This window comes from Diadema antillarum, unplaced genomic scaffold, assembly GCF_040938485.1.
Source record: "Diadema antillarum isolate AM-2024a unplaced genomic scaffold, OU_Dant_1.0 scf00000087, whole genome shotgun sequence".
Classification (NCBI taxonomy): Eukaryota; Metazoa; Echinodermata; class Echinoidea; order Diadematoida; family Diadematidae; genus Diadema; species Diadema antillarum.
Window position 1 is genome coordinate 580449 of NW_027270976.1, and position 24294 is coordinate 604742.

Sequence of the window (24294 nt, forward strand, 5' to 3'; positions counted from 1 at the left end):
TCTTTGCAGAACCTCTGGTTTTTATTAACTGCATTATGTCATAGAAGATGACTTCTACCCTTTCTTCTTACAATATCCTGGTCACAAGCCAGCCCTCAAGACTACTAGTATCACACTGTATGTCATGTCTACCTACTCCCATAGAGTCTTTCCCTCATGTGGACATCCTATTATCCTGTGTGTAATGGAATATCTGGAAGCAGGGAAGCCACTCATCCCTTCAGCCTACTTAATTGAGATGGTTCGCTGAGTGTTCAAAGAAACTTTAAATATATAAAACTGTTTGATTCTTTATGAAAAATGGAAATCCTTTTGAAAACAATGAATCTAGAAGCCTTTTTCATCGTTGTGTTCCTTTGGTAATTTGCTGTAGAATGGAAGAAAAGAATATTTGTTTGTAATGCTGAGAACCACTGGCACAATTTTTGTCACTGTATTACCATGAACATAAACATATGTGGTGCTCTTTATATCTCGTAACTCTTCTCTCTCATATCTACCATTCAAATACAGTAATACTTATACTGTATATCACTGTTAACAGTAAATTCTGCCCATGTATTATCACTTAATGTAATTGATGGGCTGATGTTGATGAGAATGCAATATGCACTCATCACATTCCTAGATGTAGAAACCTCTGACATTTTATAGACTATGATTGAGTCAACCATGTGTTTCTAATTCTCCAAGCAATCTTACATGAAGTGGCTGTGGGATCCACACACAGTGTGACTATCAAGTAGCATACATAATATCAACACTCAGTGGCATTCTCCGTGTTTGCTGTGGAAGGGAATAGTTTGAGATGTTTGATTTGATTAATCTGGCTGGTTCTGCAGAAAGACACAGTCATCAAGCAGTATCAAGGGTAGCTGCCTCTCACAGCCCCTGTGCCCCAATATTGATGCACTAGATTTCTCAACACTCTGGAATCATGCTATACCTCACTGCGTTGCTAGGAAACTACATTTACATCAATGGTTCATATGCCATGGCACTGATGTAGAAAATCATTTGTTTCTTCTAAATGTGATTATAATATGTAAGAATGCCAAGATAGTTAACATTTTATACCAATGAAGCATACCTTTCAACTGCTCCTATTCTATAGAAATATTCCTTTTCTCAGGAAAGAAGCTTCCCACATTTTTAACTATCTGTTAGTAGTGGCTTATTGGAGATGGATGATTTTTTTTTTTTTTTTTTTTGCATGCTCGCAGTGTTCCTATTGGTTAGCTACAGAGTTGTCAGGAAGGATAGAGTTGTGTTGTTTGTGAGGTCTTCATGTTTTTAAGAAATAGATTCATTATTTTCTGTTTTTGTTATATAACTGGACATGAAATTCAAATTAAAGGGGCTGTACAGTAGTGCTTGAGGTGAGGATTCAGGTTTAAAACATTTTTTGGTGAGATAATGAGAAATCTCTTATGAAATATGAAAGAGTATGTAATTTCAAGAAGAATCCAACGTTTATTCGATGAAAATTGGCCTTGAAATGGCTGAGATATTCAAAAAAGCAATCCTAATAGAATTGACAGGCCACGAGTTTTATTAGAATCTCTTTGTTTTACCTTGTTTTTAGATATCTCAGTCATTTCAAAACCGATTTTCATCAAATAAACTTTTGATTACCCTTAGAATTGTATGCTCTTTAACATTTCATAGAGTTGTTTCTAAATATCTCGCAAAACGTTACAAGCTGAATCCTCACCTCTACCAGTACTGTACAGTCCCTTTAGTGATTTAATGAAACATTATTGCAGCAAAGTAAAACTGATTAAAAAATGAGATCTGTTGTGTTTTCATGGATCTATATTCATATTCACGCAGCTTCCCTCAAAATATTCTGAGTGAAATTATGACTTTACATATAAAACAGAAAAATGAAGTAAAAGGAGCTGCCAACTGGGCTTTCGTGTGTTTTCTTTATCAAATATAAAAAGTATATTTTTTGTGAAATTTTAGTAGTATAGTATGTGCATTTGTTTATTTTATTTGTTTTGTTTGTTTTGTTTTTACCTTTGTATAAGTAACCAATTTTACCGTGCATTAGTCCCTGGTACAATAAACCTTATATTTATGTTGTATTTATTGATATGCATAGGTTGGCAACTCAATAAGTACAAGTTAACAAAATATAAGTTTAATAGGGTTTAAAAACAAGAATCTAGTCCAAAACTTCATTCATATTTCAAATAGGCAACAGGCCCACAACTAATATACATACAAGTGCAACAATAATTTCTCACCAAATATTGATTGTAATACAAGGGTAATAAGCCCTCCTATTGTTTATGATGCTGTCACTATGAATAAAGATGCATTTCATGTGTAAAAATCAGACTTCATGATTGTTTGAGGGTAGAAGAACCAGAATAGTTGGCCTTCTAGGAGATCAGTCTTAATGGGAGGAAATCCCTTGGCTCAAGATAGCTATTTGTGAGCTCTCATTGAGGAAAACTCACATCCCAGTGTGCTTCTTGGCTATTGATTCATTGCACGATCAATGGACGTTCCCTGAGCTTCTATTTTACCCTGGATCAATACCAACCTTTAAGCGAAATCCAAACATAGGTTTTAGCACAGAATCCAATTGTATGACACCTTGAAAAGCATATGGCCACTACATGACTGCATTGTGAGTGTGTGTATTATGTAAATCTTCAGTTGAAAGCTATGTAGTCATATTGCCTGCATGGTGCGCAAAGATTCTTGGTTTGAAGTGGTGGCAGGGAAGTGGTATCTCGCATGCCATAGAAAAAAAAAAAGTTTGTAGTTTATTCCATGTCAGAGACTATGAGTGCATACAAGTTTTGTGGATGTATGTAGAGTAAAAAACTGTAATCCCATTATGCTGTCAGTGCTGTCACCCAGATGAAGCTACAATATATGAGTAGTTACCAGTTTCTATTAATAAGGTATTGACCGATTCTGTGACGCGCTATGTGTATTTTTGGCATGGGCAGTGCCATTACGCGGTGTCTTAGCCGACCCCTCCCCTCTCCCCCACCCCCTTCCACACACGGAATAAAAAACTGATGCATGGTTGTTTTAGCCAATGGGCGTGTCATACTGAGTGCGCGAATGCTTGCTTAGTGCGTGAACCTTTGTTACAAGTGCGCGATAAACATGTTGCCCGTGGGGTGGGGGAGAGGAGGGGGGGTCGGCTAAGACACCTCATGGCTGCGCCCAGTGCCACAAAATGTCTGCTGCCCTCAACGAACCTGAATCGGTCAATTGCTTATGCTCCCCGTGTAATTAAGATTAGATATCTTATCTATTACATTATGCCTTACCAAAAAATGAATAGTATAAAGTACAATGAAATAAGATGAAATGAAATAAAATGAAATGAAATGAAATGAAATGAAATGAAATGAAATGAAATGAAATGAAATGAAATGAAATGAAACAGAAATTCTGATTTGGATTTCACAATGAGCACTGAGAAGCCTTGTATGATACTTATATCTTTCCCTTTAAAGCCATTGCCAAATAGCTTAAACTGTCTAATTGGAAATTATATACAACTGAAATATACACCCAATGACAGTAACAACAAATGGATTAATAAATGTAACCTGTTCTAATTCAAACAAGTATTTGTTCTATTCTACAGTATATAGCAAGTCCTAAAGTTCAATTCCGTGCTAGTACTCTCACAGCACCAGTAACTCAATACTTAGAATAATCATATGAGAGATCCCCTGTAAGAACCAAGGGGAGGTTTGTGGCTGAGCTTCCCCAGTGGGTTTGCTACATGCTTAACACATCTCTCACCAACTTACAATCTTCAAGATGAAATTCAAGGTTGCCTAGCAAGATTGGTCACCATAGCAATAAATTGGTGTAGTCACCATCCCTCTGCTGAGTGTGAAGGTAATTATTGTATGCAGGCTTCAGGATTTTAATGCCTTGCTCCGCTTGTTTTAATGTTACAAGGACGTAGGGAAGGAAATTGTTTTCTGAAAAGAGTTTGCTTAGATGATGACATCAATCCAGTGGTACAAACTCATCTGTGTGCATATTCAAATACAATGTTTTATGCATGATGATATGGAAACATCATCAATATCATCAACACATTAGCCACATAAATAAGATTAGCAGAAATTTTAAAAATGATAACAAGAAATGCTAATATACATGTATGTATCCCATACTTTCTGTCAAATCATTTGTCTGTGACAAGTATTATATATGGCCAATGTAAGCATGATCTTTCTTTCTGTCTCACCCATAGCTACTGGAACTATTTGACAGTGAGGACCCCAGGGAAAGGGATTTCCTGAAGACAACGTTACACAGGATCTATGGAAAGTTCCTTGGCCTAAGAGCATACATTCGCAAGCAAATCAACAACATTTTCTACAGGCAAGTGGATCAACAGTTTCAGTGTGTTCTTACTTTGAATGGAAAAAAAAAGAACAACAACAGCAAGGAATAGTGAATTGTAGTATGAAAGAATTATATCGGTAGAAGGCAGATCTGCTAAAAGTGTAAATGTTTGTTTTGGAAAAATGAGTAGTGAAGTCATTTATCTGTGAGAACAACGCAGATTGTCCGTGTATATCTACTGTTCATTTGGTGTCTGCATGCCTATGATGGATGTCTTGGGTTTTTATTTGATGTGTGTTGGAAACATGTTTGAAGTATCGAAGAAATGCTTCAATGTCTATATGCATGTGATATGTTTCTAAGCATTTTTCATGTTGTAACAAGTTTAGGTAATGAGAGATAGCGTTTGGTACTCTCATTTCTAAGTCACTAGAGGGTTGCCATCTTTGTTTGTAGACTTTCGTAAGTGGATTCAAGGCAGTGTTGGTTGAATGACTTCCCATTCATTTCGCTGGTATTGAGATATCTGCCTGACTTTCACTTCCTCTATTCCTTGTCAAACCAGCCATGTCTTGGGGTTCATAAAGAAAACCTTTCTTGTGAATGGTTACCCATATGTTTTGTTGAGATATGCGACAGTGAAATGTTCGTGAAACTAACAGTATGACTCAATGTCATTTCCCTATAGGAGAAAGGTATGAGGATGATTTACACTCTGCATTTTGGCTGCCTGAGAATTGTTTGTGTCTAGAATATATATGTATATGATGACATAAATGGCATCCCGGGGAACCAAATAAAAATCAGCCATTTTGTTGAATTATTATTTTTTTTTAAAGTTTGTACAGTGGGTGCCAAAAAGTGGGAAATTATTTTGGTGCTGGAGCTAGTGCGCGCTAGCCACTGCACTGCACTGCACAGCACTGCACTGAAGCGCACGCTATACTGCTAGCACAGCATACCATGCATGCTGTATCACATGCAGTGGCATGGGAATGACTGTAGACGCTCACACAGTGCATGCATTTCTCTGCGGCTGTTCTCGAGTGGACATGAGGTGGCGCTACATAACATGGTACCCTGGGGTAACGCGTGATGCATCTTATATATAAATCAGTTTTGAAGGTTCAAATGCTCACTTCCATATCAGTGTAAGATGAGGCTAAGATAGTGAAATATCCTCTGTTGGTGTGAAATGAAACCACACAGTACAGACAGACAGACATTGCAAAGCCAGTAGTTCACTCAGGGTGGTGATTGTCGTTGGAAAGGAGAATTACTACAGCAAATATGTTTGATAAAAGTAGTGTATTAGAATGACTAATCATTCACAGTTTCAATGAGGTCAAGTAAAGGGGAGGTTACTTCTATTTAAAGGTCAGTCAGATCATTCAATGCAGCCTTGTTTTTATACTCAGAGAGAGAGAGAGAGCGAGCTTTGTGTCCAGAATGAATCTTGTACTGAGTCATTGAGATACTTATGTTTACTTGAGGAAATGTGAAATTTGTGATATCTTGTACATGAAATGAACAAGAAAGTATTAGTGCTGTTATAAGTGTGTGACCCCTAAGGTCATTTTGAGACATCCTAGGATACCCTATGAAATTATTTGACCAGTGTTAACAAACTTCTAACCTACTTGTAAGTATCATTTGTATGATTTTGCTCAAAATTTGATGTTATGATATACCATTTCTGTAAAAGTAACAAATTATTGTAATGCTATCTTCTGAGTAGAACTATTCTTGTTTTTTATGTGCCTGTGAAAATGGGGTGCATATTTTGTATATTGTATGACAGAATGGCATAAGCTCATTATTGTACCTGGATACTGGAGCTGATTGAAGATACATACTAGAGGTATTACTCTTTTGTCTCAACAGGTTTGTGTATGAGACAGAGCATCACAATGGCATTGCAGAGCTACTAGAGATTCTGGGAAGGTGAGTCATCAATTCAGGCTGTAAACCATTGCCAAGAATAGCTGTCCCTTGTCATTTGTGACTATTCAGATTATTAGGATATCGTCTGTCATTGTGCTGATATCGGTTGTATTGTAGATATTTGACATTGTATACTGTGCAATGTTTTTCAGGTTCAGTAGACTTTGATTAAATCAAATCAGACCAACTAATGGTTGAAGTTTCATTAAAAATGACCTTAAGATAAGAAACTTGCAGAATTGTACAATCACTTTTACACATGATATATGGCAGCTACACAATGTACACCTACAAATTCTCCATGTGAATGCATTGTGTCATTCATGATTAAGAATATAAACTTGTGTATATTTGAATGTCCTCCATATTTGGGTTTTAATTATTGTGACAGGTATGTAATTTTGTGTTGTATTCATTTACCAGTTTGAAAGGCCCAATTCTGTGTTCTGTATGAACTAAATGATAAATCAAATAATAAAGAAAAAAATGGATGAGGCAGTGATGTCATCACATGACAATTCTGTCTCTTGTTTATTAACAACATTGTAAAATTATGCTTGTGGTTGGTTTATCAGCGGTCTTGAATTGGCAAAACAATGTATGTCGAAAATTCATGAAAATTGACTTGGTCACTTATTTCAGCTTATTGTCCCCGCCGAACGAGTTCGAGCAGGGGACTATGAAACGGGCTCCGTATGTGTGTGTGTCCGTGTGTCCGTCCGTCCGTCCATCTGTCTGTCTGTGTGTGCGTTCGTGTGTGATCAAAATCTTCAATTTGCTACTTCTCTGTCATTTGTGAGCCAATTTTGATTCTGGTTGCTTTATATGATAGCACTACATGGGAATGCTACTCCTTCGCCATTTCTAACCCGATTTCGATTCCGTTTGCTTTATGTGATGGCTCTAGGTGAGGGCTTCAAAACTTCTACACAGAATTATGACCTTTGACTTCTTTGACCTTTGACTTCTTTGACCTTTGACTTCTTTGACCTTTGACCTTGATTTTTGACCTATATTGTACATTGGCTACAAAATGCTACTCCTTCGCCATTTCTAACCCGATTTCGATCTGTTTGCTTTATGGACTTTATGGACTTGGCAAAACAATGTATCTACAAGTATGCGATACATTGTTTTGCCATCTCAATGTTTATGCAGTAATAGACAGCGCGCTGCGCATGGCTGCAGAAGCGCGCGCATATTGACATTTGTAATACATTGTACACGTGCCAGTCATCGAGACTTACATTGTTTTGCCATATCAATGGCGATACTGTGGTTACGTTGAGACGGCAAAACAGTGTATGTTTTGATTAGATGCAAATTATTCTAAAAATAAAGGGTCAAGTGAGACCAATTTGGATGCACTGTATTACTGATAGTGTTGGTCCTTCTAGGGTAAGATATGAAGTGTTGAACAAAAACAGAAAAAGAGCTGTAGGTTTGCGAAACTTCAAACTTGATTTACTGGAAATGAGGTTGGATGTAGATACATTGTTTTGCCAATTCAAGGCCGTCAGCAAAACAACCCCTGCTATGTTGAAAGTCATCACAAAATTATAATACTACACTATGCGCATAGGACACAGGTAATCATTACATGTTTAATTGGGAAAGAAAAAGAACTTCAGTTCAGATATATGTAAGCAGGTTAATTGAATTTGTAGGAAGATGTTATCACCAAATATGAGTTGCATGCATGCTTTTGAATGTCAGTAGTAGCCACCATTAGCACTGTGCATTGAGAATGTGAACTTTCTTCAGTTTTGTCCAATTGTAATGAAATATTTGCTGATTCTGTTTTATGTCACTTTGATAGAGCAAGTTACAAAACCTCCTAATTTTTGTATTGTAGATTTGCATTTTGTCTTAAATCAGGCGTGTTACAAATAAAACATTCTACAATAAGTATCCAGCATAGTGATATAGCATGAGAAGAATAAAAGACTATAAAACTTTAACCTCATAGTCTTTAATTCTTGTATGCAATCATTTAGAAAGAGGATAAGATTGCAGTACCCAGTGGAGGTAGTTCTGTAGAAATACACATGCCATCAGTGTTATTCTTCTGAAGTACCAACCTTGATGTCATTGTGTGATTGTCCATTTAAGTGTACTCTTCTGTGAATATGCCATATCTTGCACACAACTTGTGCAAACAGTACATTCAAGTGAATTATCAGTTAACATTCTTTTGTTGTGTAAACTTTATCAACACTGTAAACCCAATCCATATCAGATTTAAGTGAATGAGCATACAAGTGTACATAAAGATGGTAATACATTTCCTGACAGTGCTCATCTTAATCTTCAATAGACTAAATCATGAAAGAAAATTTAGGTAATCATGGTGGTCAATGTTGTAATGAGTATCCTGTTCCAGAATGTTCAGTCACAATTTTTACATATGGCAGGTTTTATTGAATTCCATTTTTGAGAGTACACAACAGGCATTTTGACTTAGCAAGCCAAAGCCCAACAAAATAGAAGTGTTAAGCTCACTTTACTGCTCAATGCAAGTATCATTTGTGTGATGGGATTATTTGATGGTAGGCTGCTTAAACATGCATCAGTGCGTGTTTGTGGCTAGGATCAATCATTTAATTTCAGTGCACTTCAAATGCAATTTCCAAAAGTGGTAATCCTTTTACCTCCGGTTTTTGCAAGGCTGAAGCCATTGTAAGGATGTGACTTACCAGTACACATAGTAATATGAAATAGAACAAAAAAATGGACTCGGAAATATGCTGGAGGTAGCCAGAAAAATGTAACATACTGTATGTGTATATGCCATATGATTCAGGTGGTTTAATTTTGCAAATTCTGTGAGTTGACTGATATCTGTTCAAGTTACAACATGCTCAAGTATTGCTTCCCATAATACAAATGCATTCCAGAAATTGTAAACTTTGCTTTGCAGATAAGGATAATACTTATTTTGTATGTCATTGACAGTGGTCTCAAATGCTAATTCAACCACTCCCAAAATAGTTTCACCAATCTTGATTTGCTGATTATATGACTTATTCGGTATTCACTGTTTTCATGCTGTGAATACTGACCCTCATTGAAACAGTGTCTGCCATGTGAATGTGGTATCCTTAACGGAAAGGGAAGTCATATGATCTCTCTGCATTTGGCATGAATTCCCTTAATCAAGATCTACATGTATGGGCATTTGATGTGAGAACTTCAATTGTAGATATGAAATGTATTGCTAGTCAGTTTAGGAAGGACATATTTGTGAAGTGTTCCTATCATACCACATTAGTTCATGCTCATGTTGGCTCACACAAAAATGTTTAGCCTGTATGCACTTGATTACTACATGTACATGTAGAACCCCTCAAAATAGGTCAAAGTAAAGATTGGCATGAAACCAGTCCCGAGAGACATCTGGATTATACAGTACTGTAGCATAGAATAATTGATTGTTGCTTTAAAGGTACATGATGCTTTATCGTGTTGGTCAATGTCGTATCAGCTCAAAATGATAGGAACTTTTTATAAACTGACATATAGAGCCAGATATCAAAAAGTTATACAAGAATCACCCATTTCATAACTTAAACATGGGCATTTTACTGACTACCCATGTTCTAGTGGGTAGAGCATGATGTGCCATGTTGTACCTGATGGTCACTGTATGGGTCACTCTGGTGGTCACTGCTTGCTGCATTCATCACAAACAGGATATGTTAGATGTGATAATGGTCAGAATCCTCTTGTTTCCATAGCATCATCAATGGGTTTGCATTACCACTGAAGGATGAGCACAAAGTGTTCCTGCTTAGAGTTCTCATGCCACTCCATAAAGCAAAGTCCCTTAGTGTCTATCATCCTCAGGTAAGTACCATTCACTGTCAGCTGGGCTTTAGTTTTATCGTTAGTCTTGGGTAGTTTCACTGTAAGCTGGGCTTTAGTTTTATCGTTAGTCTTGGGTAGTTTCACTGTAAGCTGGGCTTTAGTTTTATCGTTAGTCTTGGGTAGTTTCACTCTACTCGCCTATATAACATATCAACTACTTTCTGCTTGATATATAATGGAATAGGATACCAACAATTTGGGATCAATAAGACTCCTTAAAACATGACACTTGATACTCGTTACGAAGAGAATGAGGTGTTGAGTATCATACATGATGGATAGAAAAATTATGTAGGTGTGTTGATCATGTTATGTAATTAATGTTCAGTTCAGTCATTTTAAAATGTAGAGTGGGTGGTGTCTTAGCATAGAGATAGTTTGTTTTAATGCACTCATGTTTGTTTGCCATGAATGAGGAAGCCAGTCATGTTAATAATATATTTTTATTTGCCTCATGTTTCTTTGTTTCTGCCTCTACAATTCATATTAAAATTCAAATTTAAACCAATTAGGAGGTAGCTGTCTAGGAAATTGTGCCTTTTCCTGTGCTTTTACCCAAGTACCCAAGACAAAAAAGAGAGAAATGTTTAATACTTCCACAAACATGTATCCTTCCAGTGCAGGGAGAGATCTGTGTATGAGTGAAATGCTAGAAATTTATCAGTCCACCAAGCTATGACCCCATGTCCTGCTTCCTCCGTGATCAGGGCGAGTCAACTTTTAATCTAACAATCATTCCCCCAAAAGATGGGCTAATTAAAGGCTGCAGGGCTTTCCCATTTTCTGTCTTTAATGAAATGAGAAATTGTCCCATTTGGCCTGTAAGGGTTGTTAGGGTGGAATGAGGCCAAGAGGGAGGTAAGAGTGATTGTCTCTAATTGAGATCAAGAAAAGAGAATGACGTAGGTAGAGGATGGCACACTGCTCTTCACTCTCAATCAACTGACATAATCAGTGTCAGTCCTCATCTTGACCTCTGGTCTTTGCATTTGAATGCTCTTTTATGGTCTTTATTAGTGCATGACTACATATCATGATCAGGCTATATTTCATAATATGTGACCATTGCCCTGTGACACATGCTATGTTCAATGTACAAATGATGACATTCAGTTCAATTCAATGACATACAATGTATGATGCACTCAGAATTCGTGAAGAGCATCATTAAATCCCTTCTTCCCCTTAATAGTGGCAATTTTTTTTTTCAGCACATTCATCCACAGCAAGATCTAACAAATCATACAAGAACAGAAAGAATAATCACAGAAAATCAAGTGAAGGCTCGAGAAATAGTTTCACACAGTCATTCCTATTAGTAAACTAATTACATACAATGTCAACAGTATTTTGAGCTGCTGATCCTGTGGGAGTTAAAGTAGCAATGTTAGCTCTTTACTTTCTTTCATGGCAAGTGTTGCATCAAGTTAGAGTTAACAATAAAATCCAGTTTGGCAACAATAAGGAAATGTTATTATCAAAGTATGTGAGAAAGGAAAGAATTCTTCTTCCGCAGTAATATTTCTCATTTGCATATGAGTATGTTCAGTTGAGTTCGTGCATGTGTTCCATGCTTGACATTTGCTTTTTTTATATTATGTTGTATTTGTTCACCAACTATAATGATTTTCAATGAAGTTATGTACAACATTATTTTCTTTATCTTCATATTACACAATAACTCAACAGCTAGCCTACTGTGTAGTTCAATTCTTAGAGAAGGACCCTACATTAACAGAACAGGTAAGTTGAGAATATTTGAACTTCCTGCTTTGGTGACTTTCTTTGAAAAGTGCTTCTATTTGTGGTCCTGTATAGCAGTTTAGTATATAACTTGATGACCATCTCATTGTACTGAAAAGAAAAAAAAAAGTATGACAGATTGACAGTGGTAGTCATTTGACTGTATCGAATAGCGAGATGGGTTTGTTTATGTTTTTCCAAATAATACCCTTTGCAAAAACTGCTATACAGATGTGGTAAAATACCTGAGTGGCATCTAATTCCAACAACCCTTCCTGTCCAAAAACAAGCCAACAACAACAGAAAACCTTACTTTGAATAGAAAGGACTGAATTCACATCAGTTGCCTAGTATTATGTTATGGAATGTGGCTCAGATAAAAGTGTCTGGGATTTCATGTGTGTAATATGTACTGTATATATTTACTTGGTCTTTGGAGTTAATCTTATGTCACAACTAATTACATGTAGTGTGGAATTTAAGACTGGCAGGTGTGGTTTATTTCCTAAAACTTGAGTTTGTGTCATTTTATTGTTTTTCCACATACACAGGTGCTCAGACTCTTGCTGAAGTTTTGGCCAAAGGTTCACAGTCCAAAAGAGGTAAATAGAATATCATGCCTTATACTATGTATTGTTCATATATTATGCCATCAATATTACAAATTTATGCATCAAGATTGTATAGATTTAATAAAGATTACCTGACTTCTGGATTAGCAAGAGTTTGTGGATCAATATATTTAGTTCATGTGTAATTTCGTAAGTAATTTGGGAAACTAGTGAACAACCAGATTGATATTAAGTAACCTACTATAGATGTTTGTGTTGTAGATGGCTAGTGAGAGGAGAGTTGACATGCTGTGCTATCTTAATGGTCCACAGGTTATGTTCTTGAATGAGCTGGAGGAGATTCTGGATGTCATTGAACCAGTGGAGTTCCAAAAAGTGATGGAGCCTCTCTTCCAGCAGCTAGCAAACTGTGTGTCTAGTCCTCATTTCCAGGTTAGTCCAAATATGGCATGGTATTGAATGAGTGAAGAATAAAATTGAGACTGGTATGTAGACTAGTACAAGTAGCAAACTGTGTGTTAGTCCAAATATTACACTGTATTGAATGGAGGAAGAGTAAAGATTCAACTAATGTGAATGAATTATTATAGTATTGAATTTTGGTTTTAACCACCAGCAAAATGAACCAAGAAAAAGTAAATTGAGGACTCTGTCAAAACTGTTCTTCCCATCATATATTGTCGTCCTTTTGTGAAAAATATTTCTTTTGTGTCACAAAAGAATTGTATAGTGAGAAAGGTACAGGTCTTCACTTCAAATACTATAGTCAGTATTAAAATGAACTATGACCAAGTTTATAGTACCAAGTTTTACTGTTTAAACAGGTATTAACTGGTTTCTAGTAACTAGTTTCAATGAAACTGTCAATCTGATGATATAAACAACAGACATCTTTGCTTATAAATACAGTAATATTGTCCCTCATCGCTTTAGTAGAGCTTTTGTGACAGACAGTATTTGTGTTCCTTTTAATGCTTATTTATTGTGTGTTTGACTGCAACAAAATCACCTTTAATTCATGTTGTAACACATTTTCAGCCCAGGATTGTTGATAAAGGAATTGATACTACAAGAAGCAAGTGCTTCAAATCTTCCATCCTCTCATTAAAGCTAAATGTGTTTGTGAATAGGATTTTGTCTGATATACATGTATAATAGAGTACTTGATAGTCATGCCATGTGTAGAGAGCTGTTTGTACAAACTCTACTTCTTTGACTTCCATCTCTCTCTGTCTGTCGTCATGCATTGCTGAAGGCAGATTGTCTGGCAGTGATTATTTTCTGACTGACAGACCAAATTTGTTGTTTGTCCCTCACTAGGTGGCAGAACGAGCCTTGTACTACTGGAACAATGAGTACATAATGAGCTTAATAAGTGACAATGATGAAAAAATACTGCCCATCATGTTTCCAGCCTTGTACAAGAACTCCAAAGCACACTGGAATAAGTGAGTCCTTATTGCATTTTTTTTTTGTTTTATACCAATGGTACAAATTTAGAAGAAAGTAGTTTGTATTACAATCATAATGTGTGTGTCTATGTGTGTGTGTGTGTGTGGGGGGGGGGGGGGTTCCTCAGCTAGGTCAGTACAATCACTGTAAATTCAGTTGTAAGACAAAACTACACCAACAACTTTTTTCATATAATGTTTTATTTTCTTATATTAACCCCAAACAAAGAAAAAAGGAAATTATTGTCATTGTTTCAAAGTTGCCTCTGACTATGTGCTGCGTATTGCAATATTTATTTTAGTGGATATGTTTGCTTGATTATTGGCGTTTTATAGATAGGTATTGGTCTGTGGAGACATTGTAACAAACTTCAAAATAAATGCAGGGTTGAAGAGCAAATTATGAATGCCAACCTAGGGCCCTATGTCGTGGATGTTTAATCTTCAGTGGTTTTAAATCTTTGACAGAACAGGGAATAAACTTTCCTATATTATGTGCATGTCCAATGACTTCTCTTTCTAGTATCTTTCCTGAGGAAAGCAATAATTGCAGTTAGTGGGGCAACAGTTCAAATCCCCACAGCATATTGGCTCTTTCATTGCTGTTCCCATTTATAAATGTTCGAGATATCACACTTGATGCTTATGTGTAGGTCAGTTGTATCACTAAACATCCTTCCATATAAAAATTTTGCAATAAAGCCTAAAATAAAAGGAGATATCACTATTTCTCTCAATAAACTATGACTGTGGACAGTTTGGTCTAGAAATATATATTTATAATAACCATTGTTCACATTTTTTATTATACTTAACATTGACTATGCTGAATGAACTTTTTACATTGGTTGTTTCTATCCCTAACTCACATTTTAGAACTATTTTGAAGCACCAAAAGTCAAAAACTGCATTTTTGTTTCATCTGCAAATGGCAAATAATGCCTTTGATAATTTGAAATATTAGGTGCAGACACTTTGCACAAAGAGTGAGCAAGAGGATACAGTAGAAACACAAAGAGTTTACTTTGCATAAGCTGTAAATCTATCCTTCCTGTTCTGTTACTTGCTTTTATTGCACAAGAGACCTGTGGCTTGCCCTTTGGTTTCCTATCCACAAGTACAAAATGGACTGGAAAACCGGAAGGACTCTATAAACAAATGTGGTTTAAAAGTGAATTCAACCGTTGTATTTTCAGAACCATCAATGGCCTGATCTACAATGCTCTAAAATTATTCATGGAAATCAACCAGAAGCGTTTCGATGATTGCATGCAGAAGTACAAGGATGAAAGAGAGCAGTAAGTTGAATGAAGTATTGTCACTCTCACTTACACCTAGCATACAAAATGGATGCAGTTATTGCATTCACAGAATGCAGTTACTGCATTCACAGCACTGAACATTGCAGCCATATGCATGTACCTAGAACAGTATCACACGCAGTCCATTTGAAATTTTTCAAGAATTTCTATAAATTACAACATGTGTTTGATTTCAGCTTTGATGAGAAAGGAAAATAAGAAGAAAGGAATAGAATCTGTGTAGAAGGAGGGTAAAAGAATAAACATAGACAAACAGTATTCATTGGATATCTTAGTCTGCCATGAAGCACAGACCGTAGAGCTCATTACTTGAGGTTGTTAGGTGGTTTATAAAGCAATCTCGTCCAAGGTAGGAGAAACAGTGCTGTCATAATGAACAAAAATAATCAAGCAATGCCTTGTTAGCTTTTGTTTTTATGCCTCCGCCACGAAGTGGTGCCGGAGGCATTATGTTTTCGGGTTGTCCGTCCGTCCGTCCTTCCGTCCGTCCGTCCTTCCGTCCGTCCGTCCTTCCGTCCGTCCGTCCGTCTTTCCGTCCGTCCGTAATGAATTTTGTGGACAAGGTAACTATCAAAAGCTGTTGAGGTATCCTAATGAAACTTGGCATGTATGTGTATTAGGGGGTGAAGTTGTGCCTATCAACTTTTGGGTGCACGTGCTCAAGGTCAAAGGTCAAAAGGTCAAGGTCAAATACATAAAATTTCACTATTTCCACCATATCTATGCAATGCCTGAAGATATTTTCTTGAAACTTAGTGTATACATGTATTACCCAATTTAGATTCTCTGGTGAAAGTTTGGGTCATGAGGTCAAAGGTCAAAGGTCAAAAGGTCGAGTAAAAGTATTAAAACATCTTTTTTTTCTCTGTAAATTGGAAAATTGTTCAAGGTATCTTCATGGAACATAGTATATACATGTACTGACTGGCAGTGATTATCTAGAGAATGTAGGGTTCATGGGGTCAAAGGTCAGGGGTCAAAGGTCAAGTGCAACACTTCAAAATTTTACTATTTCCCTCATGTTCATGCAATGCCAGCAGGATTAGTATTTTTTTTTACACTTGGTGTATGCATGTGTAACCTAATAGAAATTCTCTGGAGAGTTTTTTTTCTTTTTCTTTTTTTATTGCCTCAAAGGTCAAAAGGTCAAAGATCAAGTGAAAGTGCTGAACTAACTTTTTCCTCCATATCTCGGAAGTGGCTCAATTTATCGTGAAACTTACTGCATATCTATGCATGTTCTTCCTGAAAGTGATTATCTTATGAATTTTAGGGTCAAAGGCCAGATGAACATGGTAACAAATACTATTCAGTACAGAAATTGCACTTTTTCTCCATACCGGTACCATGAAAATTACTCATTGCATTAAATGTATGAATGGGTCAAAGTCAAGTTAAAGTCCTTAAATCCCCAAATACATGCTCTCCTATTCATCCAATTAAACCAAGGTCAAGGAAGGTGAACATTCAACACATTTGTGACAAACTTGTCATTTCAATATTTTGCCAGTTTTGTGAAAATGTAATCACACATTGTCCACATGAACTATCTAGACCTATTAGGAGAATCATGCATTATGGCGGAGGCATACCAGTCGCCATAGCGACATTTCTAGTTCTTTATGTCATAATGTATTTCATAGTTTAATAGTTTTGTAACACATATTTCAGTGGTAATCGAGGAGTTTTGTTTATGTTGTTCTTGTTTTCATACCATATCCAAAAGAGGTTCAGAGATACACAATACTATAGTTGAACCCTCACATAACAGTTTCTGGATTTGTCCAAGTATTCGACTTCTTCAGGCTTTGTGCCTTCTATGTATGATGTGAAAAATTAGATAGAGGAGGAATTTTTTGTGTATGTAGTGCAAATGCAACATTGTGTTCAATAAATGGCACATCAAATTATTAGACATGTCTTTTGCTTGTCAGTTGATATACTCAATGTAATATTTGCTGTGATTGCAGTACTGTAATATTTTTTAAGGTAATTATGTGCACATAGTTCTTTTTGAGCATATATATTTAATATTTACAAAATTCATAATGGCATCCGCTGATTCTCAGACTACTAGATGGGATACTAGTAGTTTGGACAGCTAAAATAGAGCCTACAAGTTAGCTATTTGATTTTTATATTGCTGATTTAGAGACATCAGTAATATCAATATGTGTCTCATAATACTTATGTTGTATTACTTTCTTTATTCTGACAGATATCTTTATATCGAGGGCTTTGTGTGTGATACAGCATAAAAAATACGCAGTTTTTTTTAAACCATGTTACTTTGTACTCTGAAACAATCTTTTCTGTAACCAGGCTAGGCATGAAGACACAGGGAAGTTATATAATATCTGTTATCTCAACAGTATTCGAAGTCTGTGTGACACATTTCTATGTTCTTCGTTCATTTTACTCGATATGATTTTATCTATCTGTCATCCAGTCATTTTGTACGTGTGAATGTGTGTCTTGTTTTCTGCTCACACCTTACAGGGAGAAACAGAAGCTGAAGAAAATGGATGACATGTGGGATCAACTTGAGAGTGCAGCCAAGAAAAACCCTCTGGTAAGTCCTCTTCCAATCAGCTGATCCTCGTTCTTTCTCCTCTACACACAGGATATAATATGTTGATCTGACTTGGCAGCACAATCTGCCCTTACTGTGTTATCCCACACGTTAACGTGTTTGTGTAACGTGTTTGGTGAACACAATCCAAGGATCAATTTATGTATGACATTACTGTGATGTCCTGCGAGCCGGCTGCAACATCTATCATGCATTCACAATCGGCATTCATTTGTGGGACACCGCAGTCAGATAGGTGAACAGAAAAATATTAAAATATTGATACTTGATATGTTTGCTCACCCCCCCCCCCCCCCCCCCGATAATTTCAGAGATGTGGAAATTTTCTTCTTTTTTTGTTTGTAGAAACTGTTCAAATATTTCACCCAAAGTGTGCACCAAATTGCTGAATTTCAATTCTGAAAATGCAAAATCTCCCTTGCATCATCTAGGTCCCCTTCCATATGCCTAGTACACTTTTGTGATTGACAAATTTAAGAATGTTTTATTTTAAAGTGTGCATCAGGGCCCCGTTTCATAAAAAGTTGCTATGATAGCAACTCTTGCTGAAATGTTAATTGTCGTGACAACTAGAAGAATCCAGCTTCCTGATTGGCTGTTGCTATTTGAAGTTGCCATTCCATGGGAGTTGCCATCCTAACATCTTTTATGAAACGGGGCCCAGATCTGTCACTTCAGTTCCCATAAATTCAAAAGATACTTCATCCTTTTTTAATATACTCTTCCCCTGCTCAATTTCTTTTTCCGTAGATTTAGACTCGGCACACTTTGGGGATTGACTATTTTCCAAATATTCTACAAAAGTGTGCATCAGATCGTCCTATTTTCAGTTCTAAAAATACAAAAACTCTGTCATGTGGAAAGGGGCTACCCCTTCCACACCCCTCACATGCCATGCAGAACAAGAGCTGAGATACAGCGATATCATTTTTCACAAATCTGTAAATATTTATTTTTCTAACGTTTTTGATAGGGGAAAAAAATCTAAATATTTCACCCCAAGTATGCACCATATCAATGAATTTCAGGTCTGAAAATGCAAAATCTGCCTCGTGTACGAGGGGAGCTATCGCCCTCCCACACCCTCTCCCTGCTCCCTCGCACAGATCGTCCAATTCCAGGTCTTGCCCCAAATCATGAAAACAGATTGATGCCCCCTGCACTCAAAAGCATTCACAACCACCCTGTTGAGCCCTGGTATAGTTGCTGAAGCACACATAGGAAAATGCATGTTAAACACCAAAGGCAGATAATACCTAACTAAATGTTATTTATAGACAGTATTTACTTAGCTGGATTCTTCTTACATTTGTAAGATTTATATTATGGGTCAACATCTTAGTTCAGCCTTAAACCAGGGGAGAGTGTCTTGTAATGAGTTGGTAATAATGAAAAATGGCGCTATGACAGCCGTACAAATATTCATATTTATATTTCCCAGGAGAGTAATTTACATTTGTAAATATGTTCAAAATAGAGGCATTCTTTTCCACAGCTTAGTGAGAATGACAGGGATAAAGGCTTTGGTATTATTAAACATTTGTTGTATAAGGTCCTATTCAACATGGAATTTTAGAAGGTATATATTCATTGAAAGTATGGTGCAGTAGCTTTAGTTAAACCCTGATGTAGCTTTAGCCAGACTTGATTGTTTGTACTTTAGAATAGCAAGGATATGTGTTGCTGGTCACAGCTATAGACAGTGTGTGCACATCTCTTCTCAGCATGCAAATTGTGTATGATGTGGTTTGTACGTCTCTATGTTGGATGCTGGATGTATACAGACAACAACTCATGGGATTAGAGAAGGTAATTCCCCAACACTCTCATTTTGGCATTTAAATCAGTACTGTATGACTGTATCAAAGCAGTAAAAAATAAGTAAGTTGTGGATGGGAACAAGAGAAGCCAAAAATTCTTGTAAGGATTATCCCTCACTTCTACTCTGACATACAGGAGGACATCATTTAAATACACATAACCATAAATACCCACATAAAAATTATGTTTGCATACCTTGCAGAAAGAAAAGCCATGCAGTCAATAACCCAAATACTATCTGTAGTACATGTGGCGTACAAAATGTACGTTGATAGTTTTGGCCATAAAATTTCCAACATCTGTCAGTGTCTCATTAATTTACAGATGTTTTGGAATCCTTCCTGAAGAAGAATATTTCTTATTCTACTCTTCAATTAGCATTGGTAAAACTCTGAAAAGAAAACTGCTTTAAAAGGGCTGCGCTCTTGTTTACTAGTTCACCCAGGTGAGTGTACAGGGCAGCAAAACTTCAGATGGAAATAACAGCCCTGAGTTGGAGATGGATACTGAGGCGGAGCTCAAAGACCACATCAAAAATGAGGTCAGTGCATATCTTGGCACACTCCTCCATTACAAACTTTATTTTTTGGGGTGTGAGAAGTTTTTGCAGTGCACTCAGCTTCTTCAGCTATCCATTACAGGCATTAGCTCTTATTTGATTGGAATCAAAAGAGATTAAGATTGGACTGGCTTGTCTAGAACTTTCACTGGTTCTTTGTCTTTGTGAACAGAGCCCACAGTCTGTTCTTGCAAGAATAAGTCAGATTCATTCCAAAATGCAGTAGTTGGACATGCTGTCTGTGTATGGAATAGAAACTAATTTTAGGAGCCTTTCCAAATAAGGGTTATGGGCTCTTCTCAGTACACGTTATGCCAGTTAGTGTGCTCTTCTGTGAAAGAGCTTTCTTAGAAATAGTTTCACCGTCAAATAGGAACTGTACATTCCCATAGATGGGAATAAATGCTAGTGTTTATATATTCCAGCAGTAATGCTGTGAACCATGGCTTGTGCTGGTATGTTATAAGGCAGGCTGCCTTTCACTGGGTCATGTCCACAGATATTAACTCATACTTGTTTTAGTTGGTTGTATTACATTTGGTTTGAAGCATTCATGGTGCTTGTCTGTTCTTTGGTGGCACTGGATTGTTTTTTTTTTTTCACTTTAAGTTTTATCACAACTTTTGTTCATTCTAACTCATACTAACATGGTCCGAAAGAATATTCATGTAATCCCAAACAATGGGTTTGATGCACAAGATATAATTTGCGTGAATTTGAAAAAGTCAGTTAACTGACCATGTAATAAGTCACTGTGACTAACATAAGTTCCACAGGATGGAACTGTTGGTTATGCTGTAATGTAAATCATAATTATATGAATTTGGGCTCCATTTTCTTCCATGACTGGCCATGTAGTACACATAAGATCTGAGTAAAAATTTATGGTTAGATAAGAAAGATAAGAGCTTTCAAATTTGTCAATCAGTAAGAGCAGAGTCATGAGCAAGTTGTCAAATAGTAGCAACAGATACAACTTAACGCAATAATTCATTAATTTGGAAAAGGTAAGAGCTGTTTTTCATTGATTTTCAGTTCTTCCTATCAATGCTTGTGACACTTACTTGTAGCCGTTTATCAAATTCCCTGCTTTCCAATACTCTGAATGCAAGGTTAGTTCTGATCATTCCTGGTAGGGGCTCAAGGGGGAGATTTTTCTAAAATAAGGAATAAAATTACTTTAGAACAAAATGAGCTGTGTGCTCTTGAGCTCAATCCTGCTCTCATAGTTGCTAGATAAACACTATGTGATTAGTGTCTCTCCAGCACCTACACATCGTGTTCTGGTGCTATCTGCAGAACCCACTGATGTTCATCATGTGGTGTAGCTGGATTCAGTAGATAGTTGGGGAAAATTTAGTTTAAGATAACATGGAGCTTGTCAGTGAACTGTGCATGAAAGATATCTCTGTCCTCACTAACCCAACTGAGTTGCTTGGTAAAAGCAAACACAAACATAAAACAAACATAACACACACACACACTCACACATATACATACTCAACATCAGCAGCAAGTCAGAATTGTCATTGTCATGTGATGTGGTTGTCAGCACCTGGTGTTCACCTTCCTTTCATTTGAAATACCTAAAAACTTTGCAATGCTTTACAGGTCTGTAATGTTTAAGTTTGTCACACCTTGTATTCAATGTGATGCTTTCCATACTGTAGTACTGTAAAAGCTGTTATTTTGGTGGACAGATAATTTACGAATGAGGAGGTAACAGACATGAATTTTCAGTAGACGTTGTTTTATGGTTTGACACCGAGGCTATCATAAGTGCATAAGTGCAACAGTGTCTGCCCGTTAATCAACAAATTTATGCAATTAATTTTTGTTAAGAATTTGCAGCCAAACAGTGATTTGCAAAATATGCAAAGATTGAACCCTCACAATATAACAGCTTTTGACAGTGAATAATGTTCCTTCATATCATGCCTGCTGTGTTCTTTGCTGTGTGTAGGGTAGGGGCATCATGGGGATTAAATTACTTTTATGGAAGTAAAGTTAGCTAGTGAAATGCAACGTTGATGAATCCACATAACTCAAGTGCTGGTGTCTGCCAAGTTGGTTGATTAATTGCTTTTGCTCTTACATCTTGTGTTCTGTGTGGTTGATTATTAACTCTTCAGAGGCATGTAGACTGTGTATCAAAATTTTCTTGATGAAGTGTTTTCTTCATTTTAATTGCACTGTATGAAAAGCTAATGTGTACAGTTTCTGATTTATGTATGACATTGTTGAAAGGTATAAAATGATTAATGTTTTTATGCTGGTAGGCCTGCTTGGGCTCCTAATACACCATAAAGATCTGAAAAGCTGCTTTGCAAATAAGTCAGTAAAGACTGTGAGTAGCTTTGGGGTTGCATATTGTCTGGGAAAGGTAATGTCAATTATATCTGTTATTGGCACATAGATAACAAAAACATTGCATTGTGGTAAGTGTCCAGGCACTGCATTTATAGCACATGTTTTCTTCTCTGTATGTTAACCAGGCGGCTGAGGGTGTACGGAGGGATCCCAAGCCACTTCTGAGAAGGAAATCAGAGCTTCCACGAGACGCCTTCACAATCAAAGCTATTGGCTCACACAAACGCCATGAGGAATTCCTGGTTTCATCACCTGAGACTAATAGTTGAGCCCTGCTGCACCCCTTCCCTGCTGTCTGGCACTATGCCTGCCTGTCTATGCCCTCCACTCTTTTCCCATTTTACTGCAGAGGCTCTCTTAAACTCCCTCTTTCCGTATCAATCATACAGTCATCTTATGCCCTCTTTATAGCCTCTAGTAGTCTCTGTCCAGTTTGTTTTTTTTTTTTTTTTGTCTAAGTGTGACAGAATTCCTACTGTTTTCTGCCTCATTAATACTTCTGTTTAACCCTGTCTGAATTTGAACAGTTTCCATGACAACTGCCGATATGAATTTTGTTATCCTGGCAGCATCATGTTGATCAATTTGCTGTCATGCTCCTTTCTGGATTACCTTCTTCAGTCCTACATTGTTCTCTTAGTTTCAGCAGAAGTGTCATTTTTGGAATGAAGTTAGCATCCAAACCACAAGTAAGCCCTGTCCCATCCCTAGCCTGTGCTGTATGTTTTCCATAGACAAATATCCACGATCAGTGGTTATCATGTTTTGAATAGCTGTGTTTGTAAATAGATAAACAAGTGAAAGATGCTATCAGCTGGATGAAGATTGTGATGCTATGCTAGGACATCAATGATGTGTGATATTCAAGTGATCATGATGATGAACAACTGTTTATCATTGAAATCTACATGTAAAATCATATTTTTGTAGTGCTGAGTTGATGTGGAATTGATGAATTGTCAGTTCTTAAAACCATACTGTAATGCAGTGTAGTATATAATGAAAATACTCACTTCTTGCCCTCTAGTATGCAAGCTAGTGAATCCATGCATCCTACAGCCCTTTTTTTCTTTCTGTCATCATGTTGCCTTGCATGATACATTCTAGTTCTAGTATATGAAAAGCCAACATCACAAGGATCCCAGACTGATAAGATGGATAAATGTGAATACAGAATACTTTGAGCACAATTGCCTTCTGACTGTTGTAGTGCTTTATTCATCTACCTGGACTTTGGTGATTCATGTGTGCACATATTTCCCAAAGATATGAATTGTTGCAACTTTGATTCTTTATTCTTGATTAACATGCATCCAGATTACATTATGAAAAGGCCGTGAAGAAATGGCCCCATGGAGTTATTTTTTGTATTGTAGGATCTATATCTATCTATATGGGTTTCAGATGTGATATTTGATGTACTGGGCTATATTTATGTATGTATGTATGCATTTGTATGTTACACAGAAGAGATACATATAAATGTTTTATGACAGTTGTCTGTTACTCCTTGACAGGTTATTAGTTGTTGAGTAGTACATAGACAGTGCAAGATGACATTGCATCATACAACCACTAGTACATGTGTACAGTTGAATGTTTTCCAAAAGAAGGCAGGAAGATTTATCATCTACATGTTTGTGTTTCAAAGTGCCTACTTCCCCAGACCGTCTTGCTTTACTCTCCAAGGCTAGGCTATGGTTTCAATCAG

At 36.7% G+C, this 24294-nt stretch overlaps 1 protein-coding gene across 3 annotated transcripts in view; it reads left to right on the top strand.

Annotated features, from left to right (window-relative positions):
- LOC139718052 (serine/threonine-protein phosphatase 2A 56 kDa regulatory subunit delta isoform-like) overlaps positions 1–23005 on the top strand; it is a 67618-nt gene extending 44613 nt beyond the window's left edge. For 2 of the 3 annotated variants that reach the window (XM_071629541.1, XM_071629542.1), the window contains 11 exons: positions 4247–4377; positions 6226–6285; positions 10023–10131; positions 11842–11895; positions 12447–12497; positions 12780–12899; positions 13788–13915; positions 15115–15216; positions 17740–17812; positions 20091–20195; positions 22709–23005. In XM_071629541.1, coding sequence (XP_071485642.1) covers positions 4247–4377; positions 6226–6285; positions 10023–10131; positions 11842–11895; positions 12447–12497; positions 12780–12899; positions 13788–13915; positions 15115–15216; positions 17740–17812; positions 20091–20195; positions 22709–22852 — 1077 coding nt within the window. In that variant the 3' untranslated portion in view covers positions 22853–23005. The remainder of the gene's footprint in view (positions 1–4246; positions 4378–6225; positions 6286–10022; positions 10132–11841; positions 11896–12446; positions 12498–12779; positions 12900–13787; positions 13916–15114; positions 15217–17739; positions 17813–20090; positions 20196–22708) is intronic. The other variant, XM_071629543.1, reaches the window with a different exon arrangement.
- Positions 23006–24294: the final 1289 nt, after the last annotated feature.